General features: G+C 43.0%; 1 protein-coding gene across 1 annotated transcript in view; it reads left to right on the forward strand.

The window, feature by feature from the left end:
- Positions 1–5336, forward strand: part of Cdnf (cerebral dopamine neurotrophic factor) — a 12067-nt gene extending 6731 nt beyond the window's left edge. The window contains exons 2-4 of the mRNA XM_028764966.1: positions 833–960; positions 2416–2557; positions 5137–5336. Of these exons, the coding sequence (XP_028620799.1) occupies positions 833–960; positions 2416–2557; positions 5137–5315 (449 nt within the window). The 3' untranslated portion in view covers positions 5316–5336. The remainder of the gene's footprint in view (positions 1–832; positions 961–2415; positions 2558–5136) is intronic.
- Positions 5337–14393: the final 9057 nt, after the last annotated feature.

Below are 14393 nucleotides of genomic sequence, written 5' to 3' on the forward strand. Positions count from 1 at the left end.
CCTGCCAGCTCCTGCCAGCTCCTGCCAGCTCCTGCCAGCTCCTGCCAGCTCCTGCCAAATGTTAACATGGTGGTTGCTCACGGCTGTGCCTATTCTGAGTCCTGTCTCATAGCTCAAGATAATTGAGACTGAGTATGGTTCTTCAAGTTAGGATTTAACTATTGCTATACATAAATTATGGTTTTAAAAAAAACCCCAACAGGTTAGGTTTCCACCAAGCCCAGTCTCATGGTGGTGGGGCATAATGCTTATGCATGATAAAGAGCTTAATTTAAGGTATTATCGTTACTCAGATTTTTCTCTGTACCAGAAGCAGAGGTATCCCTAAGATCATACCCCATACAAACGCTATCTTAGCTTTTAGGGTCTACCAATGTTTTCATTTTCGGTGAAACTTGGTTCTAAAGACCGATTGGTGGATTCTGTAAGCTCATGTTAAATGTCTACTGCATTGATAGCTTTAGGAACAGAACCCCAAATAATGCCTAGGGTTTGAATTCATGGTCATAATGCATTGAATCATATCCATATATTTTAAATTTTTTATTCTGATTTTTTGCATATAAGTGTTTGCCTGAATGTATTTTACCACATGTGTGCCTGGTGCCAACGGAGGCTGTAAGAGGGTAGCAGATCCTTTGAGTTGAAGTTAAGCTTGGTAAGCTGGAGGTGCCAGGAACTGAACCTGGGTCTTCTGTAAGAGCAGCACATGCTCTTAATTGCCACCTCTCCTGAGTCATGTCTATATTGTTTTCACTTGGTGGGTGAGTTATGGGCATAAATGTGGTCAAGGTGGCATTGTGTAACAGACCTAAGTCTCTCTTCCTTCTAGTATGTAGAGAATTCTTAAACCGATTCTACAACTCCTTGCTGACCAGAGGAGCAGACTTTTCTGTGGATTCCATAGAGAAAGAGCTGCTCAGCTTCTGCTTGGATGCCAAAGGAAAAGAAAACCGCCTGGTATGATACATTTCATTTTTCTCTTTTTCGTTGTGCTTCAAGAAATCTCCTAATAGTTTCCTTTTTCACTTGGAGTTGACGTTTTCCTCCTTCCATGCCTGCTTCAAACATGCCCATTGTTAGATGGCAAGCAGAAATCATTTCTGGAAAACAAGATCCTATGTATTAAGTCTCAAATCCTTATGGCTGAGGTGCCTATTTAACAAGTCAAAGCAGACCTGGCTGCCAGGTTCTCCCAGCATCCTTCAGTCTCTACCAGTTATAGGGTCCTCGTGGCTGGCATACCCCAGCCCCACCCTTCTCCAGCCCAGGGTCTGGGTTGCCCTTCCCCCAGATATCCTTTCTTATGTAATCCAGCCGTTTTTTGGCTACCCCTCCTCTTTTGGGCCTCCTGGCTGCTTCCATCTCTCTTCTCTCTGCCCAACACCCCATCACCTGGCTCAGGGCTTCATCTACTCGGGACTCTCCCAGATGTCCCTACCCCTGGCTATGCTCTCCCTTTTATCTACAACAAACCTTTTCCATCACATCTCGGAGCAGCCATGTCCTTCCCATTTCATTTCTTTTTCTATTCACTGTGGATTCTTATTGCAAGTTGTCCTGTTTTCCTTTCTAAGTAAACCACACACAAGCAATTTCACACTTTCTTAAACAGAATCGTAAAGCTGACAAAGATTTACTATTAAGTGAATGGGTAGGCTTGTGCATCTGTTACCAAGACACTTACTAGAACCCATAAATCACCTCAGCACCACTTACAAGTAATGATTGAGGCTTTTATATTTTCTTTTTAAGATTGTATTGCCTGACATCTTCTTTCAGTATTTCCATGTCAATAAAGACAATTTCAAATCAAATCCTTTTTTGTTCTATCTTGGTATTGGACCCATAGCCTTGTTCATGCTGAGCATATGTTTTGTCACTGAGCTGTACCCCAGGGACCTGTCCATTTCCATTTTTTTTTTTTTTTTGCCTAAAGTGGTCATGTCAATGTGTACCACTGGACTCTGTCTGGCTGAGGCACCAGAAGACCAGTGACTCCAGCCGTGTCATCAGGCTAATTAGATGCACCTGATAATCCCCATGATGATGAGAGACAGGCACATCTAATTAGCCTGATGACAAAGCTAGAATCACCAGTCTTGGGGTGCCTCAGCCTGATGGGGTTAAAATTTAATAACTGGTCTATGAGAACAAGGGCAACTTCTTTCTCCCTTCTGTATACTGTTTTGCTTGTCATTGTCAGGAACAATGTCTTCCTAATCACATTCCACTTACTTATTTCATGTGCATGTGTGTGGCATGCATAGTGAGGTCAGAGGACAACTTCGTGGAGTCAGTTCTCTCCTTCTTCCATGAGGGCCTTAGGGGTCACACTAAAGTTGTCAGTCTTGGTGGCAGGCGCCTGTGCCATTGGAATTGTCTCACCAGCCTTGTATTTCATCCTCTTCTCAGTGCTATTATCTAGGAGCCACCACAGACTCGGCCACCAAAATCCTAGGTGAAGTCACTCGGCCCATGAGTGTACACATGCCCACAGTGAAGATTTGTGAGAAGCTGAAGAAGATGGACAGCCAGATCTGTGAGCTGAAATACGGTAGGAGAGACCCTGTCTTTCCATCATGTCTTTCCCAGAATATTCCATGTGTTACCAAGCTTTGAACCCCTGGGCCATGTTATTAAAGCCAGCATTAGAGGGAAGGGATTCTTCGCTCACTGATCGGTTGCTGGGCTGGTGTTTTCCTGTCAGCTGAACTCCTATAAAGGAAGGGAAATGAATGAGCTAATAAGAACCTAATAGTAAATATTGGATAATAATGGATAATCAGCGTTAAATTGGAACCCCTAGCCTAAAGTTTAAGTTCCTAATTTACTAGGTGATGTCAACCATGAGTGTCTGGAAGTTTTTTTGAAAATGAATCATGGAGCTGCTCTCAGTGAACTACGAAGACTCGAGTTATGTCTGCCCAATGGCAGCAGGCTTTGAAGTCATGATGTGACTGTGTTTCCCTCCTAGTCAGTTTACCATTCTGCTGGCTGTCACTTTTAGGAGCTGGCCTTTTCCATCAATCAGGCTTTGCCCGGTGACAGCTTATCAGAGATGCCTAAAATAACCAGTGAGGAAAGGAAGGTAGTGTCCTATTTAATGCTGTATTCTTGGCCTCATAAATTTCACATAGTTCAACCTATTCTTACACTGAAAGGTTGTATCTGGGCCAGCCTCTTGCGTAGGTGAAGTCAGTGTGACTAAAGGCTGGGGAAATTTTCCCTCAGCTATCCTTCACGTCTGAAATCCCTCAAAGACAGACTCTTTCTGCATAAGTTATTCTCTCTCTCTCTCTCTCTCTCTCTCTCTCTCTCTCTCACACACACACACACACACACACACACACACACACTGTATTATTGTAAATGACCTAAGGAATCATTTTGGCTTATTTCCCACCACAGCCTCACAATGAGTGCATCTACTGTAGCTACAGCAGAGGTGAATCAGGCTTAAGGTTGAAAAGTCCCAATGACAACCTGGGTCTTAGTTTGCCCAGCATAGGCCTTGACTTCCATGGTAGTCTTCTGGGCAAGCGTCCCTTGTCCCTTTTTATAGGCTACAAAGGAACAGAGCAGAGTTCAGATTCCCTGAGTCCATACAAACCATGTGCACAGAGGGGCGACTGTGTGTGAGCCTTTCGTTCATCAAATTCAGTTTTGAAGACTTGTACATGCTGTGGATTTACCTCACATGACTCTTTAAATATTAGAAGTAGTATTGGATACTATAGAGGAAATTAATATTTATTTTTACATGGGAACACTGGTCATCAGGGAACCTTTGGAAACCATAACCTAATTTTTATATTTATATTGATCTCTTCCTTGTACTTTTAAGAGTATTATGGCACTCTTCCTTTCAAAATTAGTGCCAGATGACATTTTCCCCTAGAAAGATACCAAAGAAACAGCTGTCATTTATTTGAAGTTATTTTTCTCCTTCAACCACTTCTCTTGAATATATCACTAGTTATAAACTCTTCTCAGCTTGTTGTCAGACTCCCTGGAGCTGGAGTTCTAGGTGGTTATGAACTACCTGATATGGGTGCCTACACTAACTCGGTCTCTCTGCAGGAGCAGTACATGCTCTTAACCACAGAGCCAACTCTCGAGCTCTGATTTCTTCACCTTATTATGGAGCCTCTATAACGTGCATATACATTGTTTCAGATGTGTTTTCTCTTAACACTGGACTATAACCTGCTGGTTAGTTATGACCTACGTCTTTTAGTTAGCCACAGTGAAGGCCTTGCCAAAGACACACTGGCTTTTGTTTGTAAATTTCTGTCTTCAACCTTTGGAGAAGCATTAAAGTTTCTTTCAGGGATTCAGATTTAAGAACTCTGCAAAACTTCCAGCCCCTTGTTTTAAAGCCTAAATAGCCCTTTAGAGGAATGGTTGGAGGCAAATTGTCCTAGTAGCTTTATACAGTTGAGGATAACAAAAATTCTCAGGTGTTCAAGTTCCTAATATAAAACGCCATAAAATTTGCATAGAATCCCTACTCATCCTCTTCTGAGCTGTAAATCATCTCTAGATTGCTATCATCATTTTATACAATGTAAATGTTATGTAAATAGTTTTCCATTGCACAGTGTGTGTGTGTGTGTGTGTGTGTGTGTGTGCACATGCACATGTGAGTGCATTTGTTGCCACAGCATACTTGTGAAGGTCAGGAAACAATCTGTGGGAGTCAGCTCCCTCAAAGTCCTTTCCAGAGTGTGGCATCACTGGGAATTCAAATTAGGTCCTTGGACTTGGTAGCAAGTGCCTTCACCCACTGAGCCATCTTGCCAGTCAGCAGATAGTCATTATGCTGTGTTGTTTAGGGGGTTATGACAAAAAGAAAGAGGAAATAAAAAGAAAAAAAGAAAGATCTCTGTATATGCTTAACACAAATTCAGTATTTCCATCCCCGAATATCGTTGGTCTATGATTGGTAGTATTCAAGGACATAGAACCCAGGGCTCAGGCTGACTGGTGATATCACATTCTCATTGTGTATGTCTTGGTCCCCACGAGAAGGGGGAATTGTCTTACACTGAAGGGGAATGGAGTCAGCCCTCCTAAGAGTTCTGTGAGATTTTTGTTTTGTCGTTCAATTGTGTGTTCTTTTTTGGCATTCAGAGAAAAGATTGGACTTGGCGTCAGTGGACCTGTGGAAGATGAGAGTCGCAGAGTTGAAGGAGATCCTTCAGAGCTGGGGCGAAGAGTGCAGGGCGTGTGCGGAGAAGAACGACTACGTGAACCTCATTAAAGAACTGGCCCCCAAATATGTAGAGATGCACCCCCAAACAGAGCTCTGACCTTGTCGGCTGTCAGAGAGCATGGGCTGTAGTTAGAGAAAACCAATTGTCTTAGAGGAGGCTGTGCTGGTTAGGGCTAACCAGGGACTGCCAGGTTGGCCGTCAGTCTTGCTGTTATACTGTGTGGAGTTGTGTGGTTTAGGCTTATGATCAACCTGTGCTTCCCGCTGGTCGCCCACATTGCAGAGTACTGAGACCGCAAAGTGCCTTTGTCATCCTTCTTTGGAAGGTGCAGTGGTTCCCTTTGCATTACTGTGACAATAATGCCCAACAAGAACAAGTCTCTGGAGGGAAGGTTCACTTTGGCTCAGCGATTCAGTCCATCATGACAGGGTAGCTGAGGGCAGAGCAGCTCAGAGCATGTCATAAAAGCTGTCACCATTATGGTGGACGGAGAAGCATAAAATGATGCTCAAATAATGGCGAGGCTGAAACCTTCAAAGGGATGCCCTGATCATGGCCTTCTGCCAGGCAGACACACCCTTACAGCCTCCCCAAATTACCACTAGCTGGGGAACACACCTTCAAAGCAAACTGATTCAAGGTGTGGTGATGAATGCCTTTAATCCCAGCACGCTGTCCAGAGGCAGATCTCTGTGAATCTGAGGCCAGCCTGGTCTACAAAGTGAGTCTAAGACAGCCAGAGTCACATAGAGAAATACTGTTTTGAAAAACAAACACCAAAAGCCTCCCAACAAACAAAAAACAAACCCCAGAACAACCAACCAACCAAAACAAGCAAAACAAATGAACTGAAAGAGAACTTTTCATATCCAAAGCATATCAGAAGATTTATCATTACTGACTCAAAAAAATTGATAGAATAATATATTTTAAGGAAGGCAAGAGGCAAGAGGCATCTCTTTGGACAAGGATTTTAGAATGAATGCATTGGACCAGGATAAAAGAAACTATAGCTTGTCTAATGTGCAACTTCAACCCCAATAACCACCTAACATAATTCAAAGGTTTGTGTTTCATTTTGTTTTTTAAAAATAGATTTTTTTAAAACTGCAAATCACTCTAAATATTTTCTCTCTTTTGCACTGCAAGGAGGGAAGCATTCGTTACAGTCTCTTGAGACAAAATACCTAAGAAAAACAATCAAGGAAGGGGTTCATTTGGCTCATGGTTTGAGATTACAATTCCTCAGGGTAGCGGGAGCATGAGGCCACTGGTCACATGTGTCCACATTCTAGAAGCAGGGATGAAAGCAGGCACTCCTCGAGCTGTCAGTCTAGGGACCCAGCGCAGGGATGCTGTTCTGTTACCCACGTTCAGGGTGGGGTCTTCCCTCCGAAGTTGAACCTTCTCTTGCATTGTCCTCACACACGTGCCCAGAGGTGTGTGTCTCCTAGGTGACTCTAAATTCCACCAAATTAACAACGGCAGTTAAGTATTGTACAGCATGGCTGGAAGTTCCCATTTCTCATATAAAGAAAACTCATTGGCAGAATACAAATCGACAATCCACAAAATGTTTGTGCTTGGGCTAATTATGACCACCTTGAATTGCCAAGTGACCCAGGCTCAGAATCTTCTTCCTTCACTGTCCTGTGTCACTCCACACATGCAGGCAGCAGGGACACCTGTGGTTTCTAATGCTAGCCTATCAGCTTTAAGAAGCAAACAATGTTTCAGCTCCATTTTCTGTCCGTAGATGAATAAAAAGCACATGGTTAAAGTGGTTGCCTATGTGTCATAGGTTGGGGTGTGACTACTCAAGAAAGCATTCTCTTGAAACTTTCTGGGGCGATGGGACTGTCCCTTATCAAGGCAGTCGGTGAGAGATATGACCATCATATTGATATAGAAGTACAATTAAGATGTGGGTATTATAATGTACATCAGTTCTATTTCATAAAAAGTTGTAGGAGTTATTTGAAAATTATCCCCAAACTTAATTGATTAAAAGCAACTGTTCATTTAAATAATCAAATGTTCTTACCAGCAATCTTTTTTGTAGAGTAGAGAAGAACTTATTTAGATAATAAATCTACAGTGACAGAATAGATTTACTTTTAGATGCAAGGGGATGCATTTTCAGCTAAGCAATGGAGTATACGTGAATTTGTTAGAGAAATAGTGGTTCCCAAGGAGATATGGAGGTTGTGCAAACAAAAAATGAGACTAAAAGCCCTAGTGTAACGAACAGCCCACGGTGGTTAACATCCTAGTATTATGAATGGCCCATGATAGTTAACATCTAATGTTATGAACAGCTCACAATGGTTATTGTTTCTGAATTCAGAAGTTTCTCACCATGTGGGAATAGTCTCCTTCATTTTGGATTTTATTTAAGAAATACCAAAGTTGGACTGGAGAGATGGCTCAGTGGTTAAGAGCACTGGCTCTTCTGGATGACCCAGGTTCAATTCCCAGCACCTACAAGATAGCTAATAACCATCTGTAACACCATTTTCAAGGGGCTCCAGCACCTTCTGATCTTCACAGGATCCAGGACACACATGCAGGCAATGTCTATACACACAAACTAAAAAGTACCAAAGTTAAAATGTAAAACCTTTTATAAAAATACTACATTTGTATCTTAGGGTTTCTGTTCCTGTGAAGAGATACAAGACTTTGGAAACTCTTATGAAAGAAAGCATTTAATTGGGGCTGGCTTACAGGTTCAGAGGTTCAGTCCATTATCATCATGGCATGGAGCTTTCAGGCAAACATGGTGCTGGAGAGCTAACTGAGAATTCTACATCCAGATCCACAGGCAGCAGGAAGAGGAGGCACTGGGCTTGGTGTGGGATTTTAAAACCTCGAAGCCTATCCACAGTGACACAATTCCTCCAACAGGGCCATACCTATTCCAACACTGCCACATCTCCAAATCTGTCTCAAATGGTGTCACTCCTTGGTAACTAGGCATTCAAGTAAGCCTAGGAGGTTCTTACTCAAACCCCTACAATCTGTTTCTAGTTTGTACTTTGTACTTATCATGAAACTCGTCATTTGGAAATATTCTTAGCTCTCTGATTTCAAAATGAGGCCAAATTTCTGTGTCATTTTCTTTCTTTCTTTCTTTTTTCTTTTTTTTTTTTCTTTCAGGAATCTAGGTAATGGGAACACTGCTTAGTAGGCCATTCAAATCACTGATGTTGTCTCCTCCTCCTCCTCTCCCTCCTCCTCCTCCCCCTCCTCATCTTCCTCTTCCTCCTCCTCTTCCTCCTCTTACTCTTCCTTCTCAGTGCTGGCCATAGTCTATTTTTCTCAAAGAGATTTTATACAAATGCGTCCCAAATTTCTAAAGTTTCTTCTATTGAGCAGTAAGAACATTTATTACACTGCATATTCTTATCTTGTGAGTCTGGGGCAGGGCCTCAGTCTCTCTCTCTCTCTCTCTCTCTCTCTCTCTCTCTCTCTCTCTCTCTGTGTGTGTGTGTGTGTGTGTGTGTGTGTGTGCTGCATATGCATGCATACCCACTGGTGCTTATGCATGCAGTGACTGGAGAAGGATATCAAGAGTCCTGCGATATAACTTTCCACCTTATCCCCCAAGGCAGAGTCTCTTGCTGAACCTGAACCTTGTCCTTTGCAGCTAGGCTGGCTGGCCAGCAAGCTCTTGGGGTCTGCCTACCTCTACTTTCCAGAGCTGGAACTGTAGGCATGCTTAGCCATGCTTGGCTTTCCGTAAGTTTTGGAGATCTGAACTCAGGCTCTCAAACTTGTGTGTCAAGATCTTTACTGACTGAGCTGTCCCCAAACCCTCAATCAGTTAGGTTTTAATAGAATGTAAATATATCAAGAACGTCAGAAATGCAGAAAGCTTATTCTTTGGTGTGAAAATAGTCCAGTAGGAGGAAATTCAGAGTAAATTTGGGAGCCACAGTGCTCCCAGGGACTCAGCTGAAAGTTGATTCCTTATATCCTAGTGACAGTTGGTTTCCTTGCTAACCCTGGGTCTAAGTTGGATGCTAGACTCCCTCGCTACAGAAGGCGATCTACTTCTGACCTGAGCCCAGCCCCATCCCATCCCACGTCCTGTTTCTACACCATTGACCAGAACTGAATCACTGAACTCAGCTGTAAGGGGTCTGAGGAAGTAATATCTCTCAGTTCAGAGCCTGGCTGTCCAAACCAAATCAGATTTGTACTGAGACGAGAGGGAGAAATAGTTTGTGAGCACAAAGCACGTCTGCAGAGTAGTATAAATCCTTCCTTGCTTCTTAGGCTGTAATTCCATGTTATTCCCTCTGAGTAACCCTTCTCCTGGCTATTTCAAACATTCATACATGTAAGCGGCAACAGCTCTGCTTCTTTTATTGTTTTTTTTGTTCTGTTTTGTTTTTGGCTTGAGAAGTATTCTCTTTCTGTTTCACCTTCATTTTAACTTGCTGCTTCTCTCATTGTGTATGTGTTTGTGTATGCATTTTCCATGTATGTCAACGAAAAATCTATAAGCACAGAAGATATAGTAGTCATACAGACTGAAAAAGAGCAATACAATTCTGAACTAAAAATGAGTGGAGGCCAGGGAGTTGGCTCAGTGGGCAAAGCACTTGCCCTGTAGTGTAAGGACCCAGGTTCGGATCCCCAGAACCCACATGAAGTTGGGCATGGTGGTATGTGTATGGATCTGTAACTACAGCTGTGCTGTGACAAGATGAGAGCTGAAAACACGAGAATTCTGGGAAGCTCCATGCAGAGTTAACCTGGAGTACCACAGTGATGGATGACAAAGAGACCCGCCTGAAAAACGAGGTGAGAGGCAAGGACAGACACCCAAATTTGGGACTTTTCAAGACTCCCATCTGAAAGAGAGGATGGTGGGTGGCTGTCCTCTCAAAATATATTTGAAAAAAATTCCACCTAAGAAAAATCTTCTTGGGCATATAATCATTCTGAATATAGAAACCATATTTTTTTTACTAACTATCATTGTTTTCTTTTATAGTGTAGGCATCAAATTTGTAATATGAAAAATATTAGAATTAGGAGATTGCATCAAGTTATTATTTCCCATACACACACTATAATATATGTATGTACACACACACACATGCACACGCACACGCACACACACACACACACACACACACACACATATATATATATACATACATATACTATGACAACCTAAAATAAAGGTCAGTAGAAAATGGAATGTGTGTATATGCTCTCCTCTGCTCCTCCACCACATCTTCTTCTTTGTCTTCCTCCTCCTCCTCCTCTTCCTCCTCTTCTCCTTCTTCTCCTTCTTCTCCTTCTTCTCCTACTTCTCCTTCTCCTCCTCCTCCTCCTCCTCCTCCTCCTCCTCCTCCTCTTCCTCCTCCTCCTCCTCCTTCTTCTTCCAACTTGACATAAGCTAGAGTCATCTGAGAAGAGGAAACTTCAATGGAGAAAATGCCTATGTAAGATTGGTCCAGACATAAGTTTATGGGGCATTTTCTTGATTAATGATTGATGTAGGAGGGTTCAGCCCAATGTAGCTGCCACCAACCCTGGGCAGGTGGTCCTGAAGTGTATAAAAGAGCAGGCTGAGCAAGCCAGAGGGAACGAGCCAGTAAGCGGCACTCCTCCCTGTCTCTGCTTCAGTTCCTGCCTGTAAGGTCCTGCTCAAGTCCCTGCCTTGACTTTGCTCAATGGTAACTATAATCTGTAAGGCAAAATAAACTCTTTCTCCCTCACACTGCATTTGGTTAGCATTTTATCACAGCAATAGAAACCCAATTAAGACAGTTGATACTGTTAAAAGGTGTTTGCTATACTTTTTACTGATAAAAAATGTGGAGAATTATGATTGGGTAGCCCTGATTGGACCTCAGTTTACCATTCTTCTTAGTAAATTTGTGGGGTTGATAAAATAGCATTTTAAGTATGGTAGCTGGGGCTGGGGAGATGGCTCACTGGTTAAAGTGCATATAGCACAAGGAGTGGAGTTCAGATCCCCAGAACCCATGTACATGTGGGTATGAGTGTGGGCCTTCCTGTAAGTCCATCTTCAGCAGGTGAGCTCTAGAGCAAGCTGGGTAGCCAGACTAGAGTTTGCCTTGGTTAATAAGATAGAAGATGATTCTTGCCACCAACTTGGATCTCCACATGCATTCTCATACACATGTGCCTGCCCACATGTATGCAAATGATCACATATTCACATGCACACTGCACACATATAGAGTGGAAAAAACCCAAACATGGTAGCTGACAATGACGGAGCATTAATTGTAAGTGAAAGGTATTGACTTAAGGCATGGGCTCTATATGTGGATTATTTTTAACCTTCTGTTATATATTAGAGGCACCTGAAGATAATTTAGCAATCCCCCAAACTGGCTGCACCCTAGAGTAGTTCCTTTCAGACTTTTGATGAAGAGTGAGAGAGAGAATTTGCAAGTGTCAATATTTAGTAAAGCCTCCTAGGTGATTCCAGTGTGATGCTGAGCTTGGGGAGCGGGTCACTGTCCTAAGTACTCTGCCTAAAATGGTGGCATCTGTGTCCTAGGGAGGAAGAGACCTGGTGTGTAAAGCTCATCTGGGAGGCTTGTCTTTCTTATGAAAGCCAACACACATGGGATACTGTGTGGTGCACTTTCTGTGGACAAACACCCACTAATGAAGATTCTTGGTTTAGTTGTCTATACTGAGGGCATCAGTTACCCGTTTCATAGCTGTGACTAAATTCCTAGCAAAAGCAACTTAAGAAGGGATCTACTTTGACTACAGTTTAAGGATATAGTCCATCTTGATGGGGAAGGCATGGAGGAAGGACTATGAGGCGACTAGTCACACTGCATCACTGTCTGGAAACAGAGGGGGGGGGGAATTGGCACTCAGCTCACTTGTTCCCCCTTCTTCTGTCTGAGACTCTCGCTCATAGGATGGTGCCATCCACAATCAAGCTGAGTCTTCTCTGTCCTGGTAAACCTTTCTGGGAACTCCCTGTGGATGCTCCCAGAGGTGTCTCTCCATGGTGATTCTAAGCAATGGTCATCACTCTGGGTGACAGATGGAGTCACCCCATGGAGACCCAAGATGAAGAAGCACATGTTGGTGATATACAGTCCCACAGCCCAGCACTGAAATCTCCGCGGAAACACGTTCTAGGAACTCAAAAGTATTTTTAAGTTTATAAATAATAGGTTTCACAGAAGTAGTGGTGTATAACTTCTAGAAATAGAACTCAGAGACTCACCATGCTAGGTACATGCTGTAACCCCGGCACACGTACTACCACTGATAATTTCCCCTCCATTAGTGGCTTGAAGCAGCATCCTGTAACACCTTCTGTATGTAAGTCCAGGCCAGACAGTGTCACTAGAAGAAATCAGGTTAGGCTTTGCTGTCCAGTGAGTCTTACAAAGGGACTTACGATTATCAGAACTTATTGGAGTAAGGGACAAGGATAATGATTGTGAGTGACAGATAGCGTTTCTATGGCAACTCTGGCCTGGGTAAGTCTCAATCATTAAATAGCATACTGGGTACTCCTCTATAAAGACTCCCACTTCCTGTTTCCCACAGGCTTCTAGAACTTGGGGCTACCAGAAAACCAGGGATTAGGATACCTATCTGCTTGTATTACTTATTTTCATAGCACTCTGAGAAGCTTAAGCATCAGATAGCTCCAGAGACAATGCATTCACCAAGGCACTTCTCCTCTCCTGGTTTTCTGTATAGGTCATGAGAGCCAAGAAGGGAACAGTCACTCCCCCTTCTCGAAGCCTCCAGGTCAGAATGTCACTCTCATTACAAGCCAGGTTCTCTGGTCAGCCTTTGGTATCCATCCTCAGATAGTCTTCCAGGCTTCACTGTGTACAGCCAGCTGCAGAAGATGCTGTTCACTGGGTTCCTACTCATTTTCCTCTTGCATTTTTAAAAGCCCATTTTGGAAAGAACGGATCAAATGTTAGCTTCTTAGTCACAGGGCAGCTATAAATACATTGCAAAGGCTCTTGAGCTGAGCAGTTTCTACTAGGATATAACCTTGCCTCCCTGCTTGCTATCATCTCAGAATGCCTTATATCTCGGGAATTCACATGTTCTCCTGGTAGCTAAATTTGTATTTACGTCTTCCCAGGTTTTTTTTTTTTTTTTTTTTTTGTGTGTGTGTGTGTGTGTGTGTGTGTGTGTACAGTAGATGATGCAAGGGCATATGTCTGTGCACCTGTGTGCATGTGGAGGCCAGAAGATGATCTCAGGTGTCCTGCTTTGTCACTCATCACTGTATTCCCTTGAGACAGACTCCCTCATTGAACCTGGAGATAGCTGGCAGCCAGCAAGCCCCAGAAATCCCCCTATTTTCTCCCTCACAACGCTGTAGTTACAGACACACACAGTCATGTTATCTTTAATGTGAATGCCAGGGATTTGAATTCAGGTCCTCATGCTAGCTCAGCAAGTATTTTTACCCAGGGAGCCATTTCCCCAGCCCGGGAGCTGTGTCCCCAGCCCCTCCAGTCTTCTCTGATCTTAATAGGAGGTTCTTTGTTTTCTCCTTCACAGGTTATATCTGCGTCACTCCCACACTCCCAGAAAGTTCACAGTCCAATTGTTCCTTGACCTTGTGCAGGAAGTGCTCCAAGCCTGGCTTAGACTCAGACAGTAGGTTTTCTGATTGTTAGTGAGCTCTAGAATTTCATTCTGTGAGGGAAACCTTACAGTGATCATAGCCTCCAGAATATCCTGAGATGCCGATGAAAGGAGGGAATTGAAAAGAAAGGTGAATTGAAATTTAAATTCTAGGTTTGCATATGGCTGGTTGTACAAGATGAGGAGAAAGGTTAACCACCTTTTCTGGCCCTTGGTGTAGTATCTTAAGAATGTATTTAGTAATTTATGTACAATATGGGGTTGTTATGAAGGTTAAATGAAAGCTATAAGCAAAATAAATAATTGAGTACATAATGCCAAACAGGTATCTCAGTAGACATTATTTGAATCTGAATGGTACCTTCTCCTCTCTCTCCCTCCTTCCTTTCCTCCTCTCTTTTCTTCCTTGAAATTTTACCCTATAATTCAGGCTAGGTTTAGATTCACCATCCTCCTGCTTCAGCCTCCCAAGTGCTAAGATTACAAGTGTGCACTACCTCGCCTAACTCTTTGCTTGTCCTTACAGAATATAAT

This window comes from Grammomys surdaster, unplaced genomic scaffold (assembly GCF_004785775.1).
Source record: "Grammomys surdaster isolate TR1022 unplaced genomic scaffold, NIH_TR_1.0 146, whole genome shotgun sequence".
Lineage (NCBI taxonomy): Eukaryota > Metazoa > Chordata > Mammalia > Rodentia > Muridae > Grammomys > Grammomys surdaster.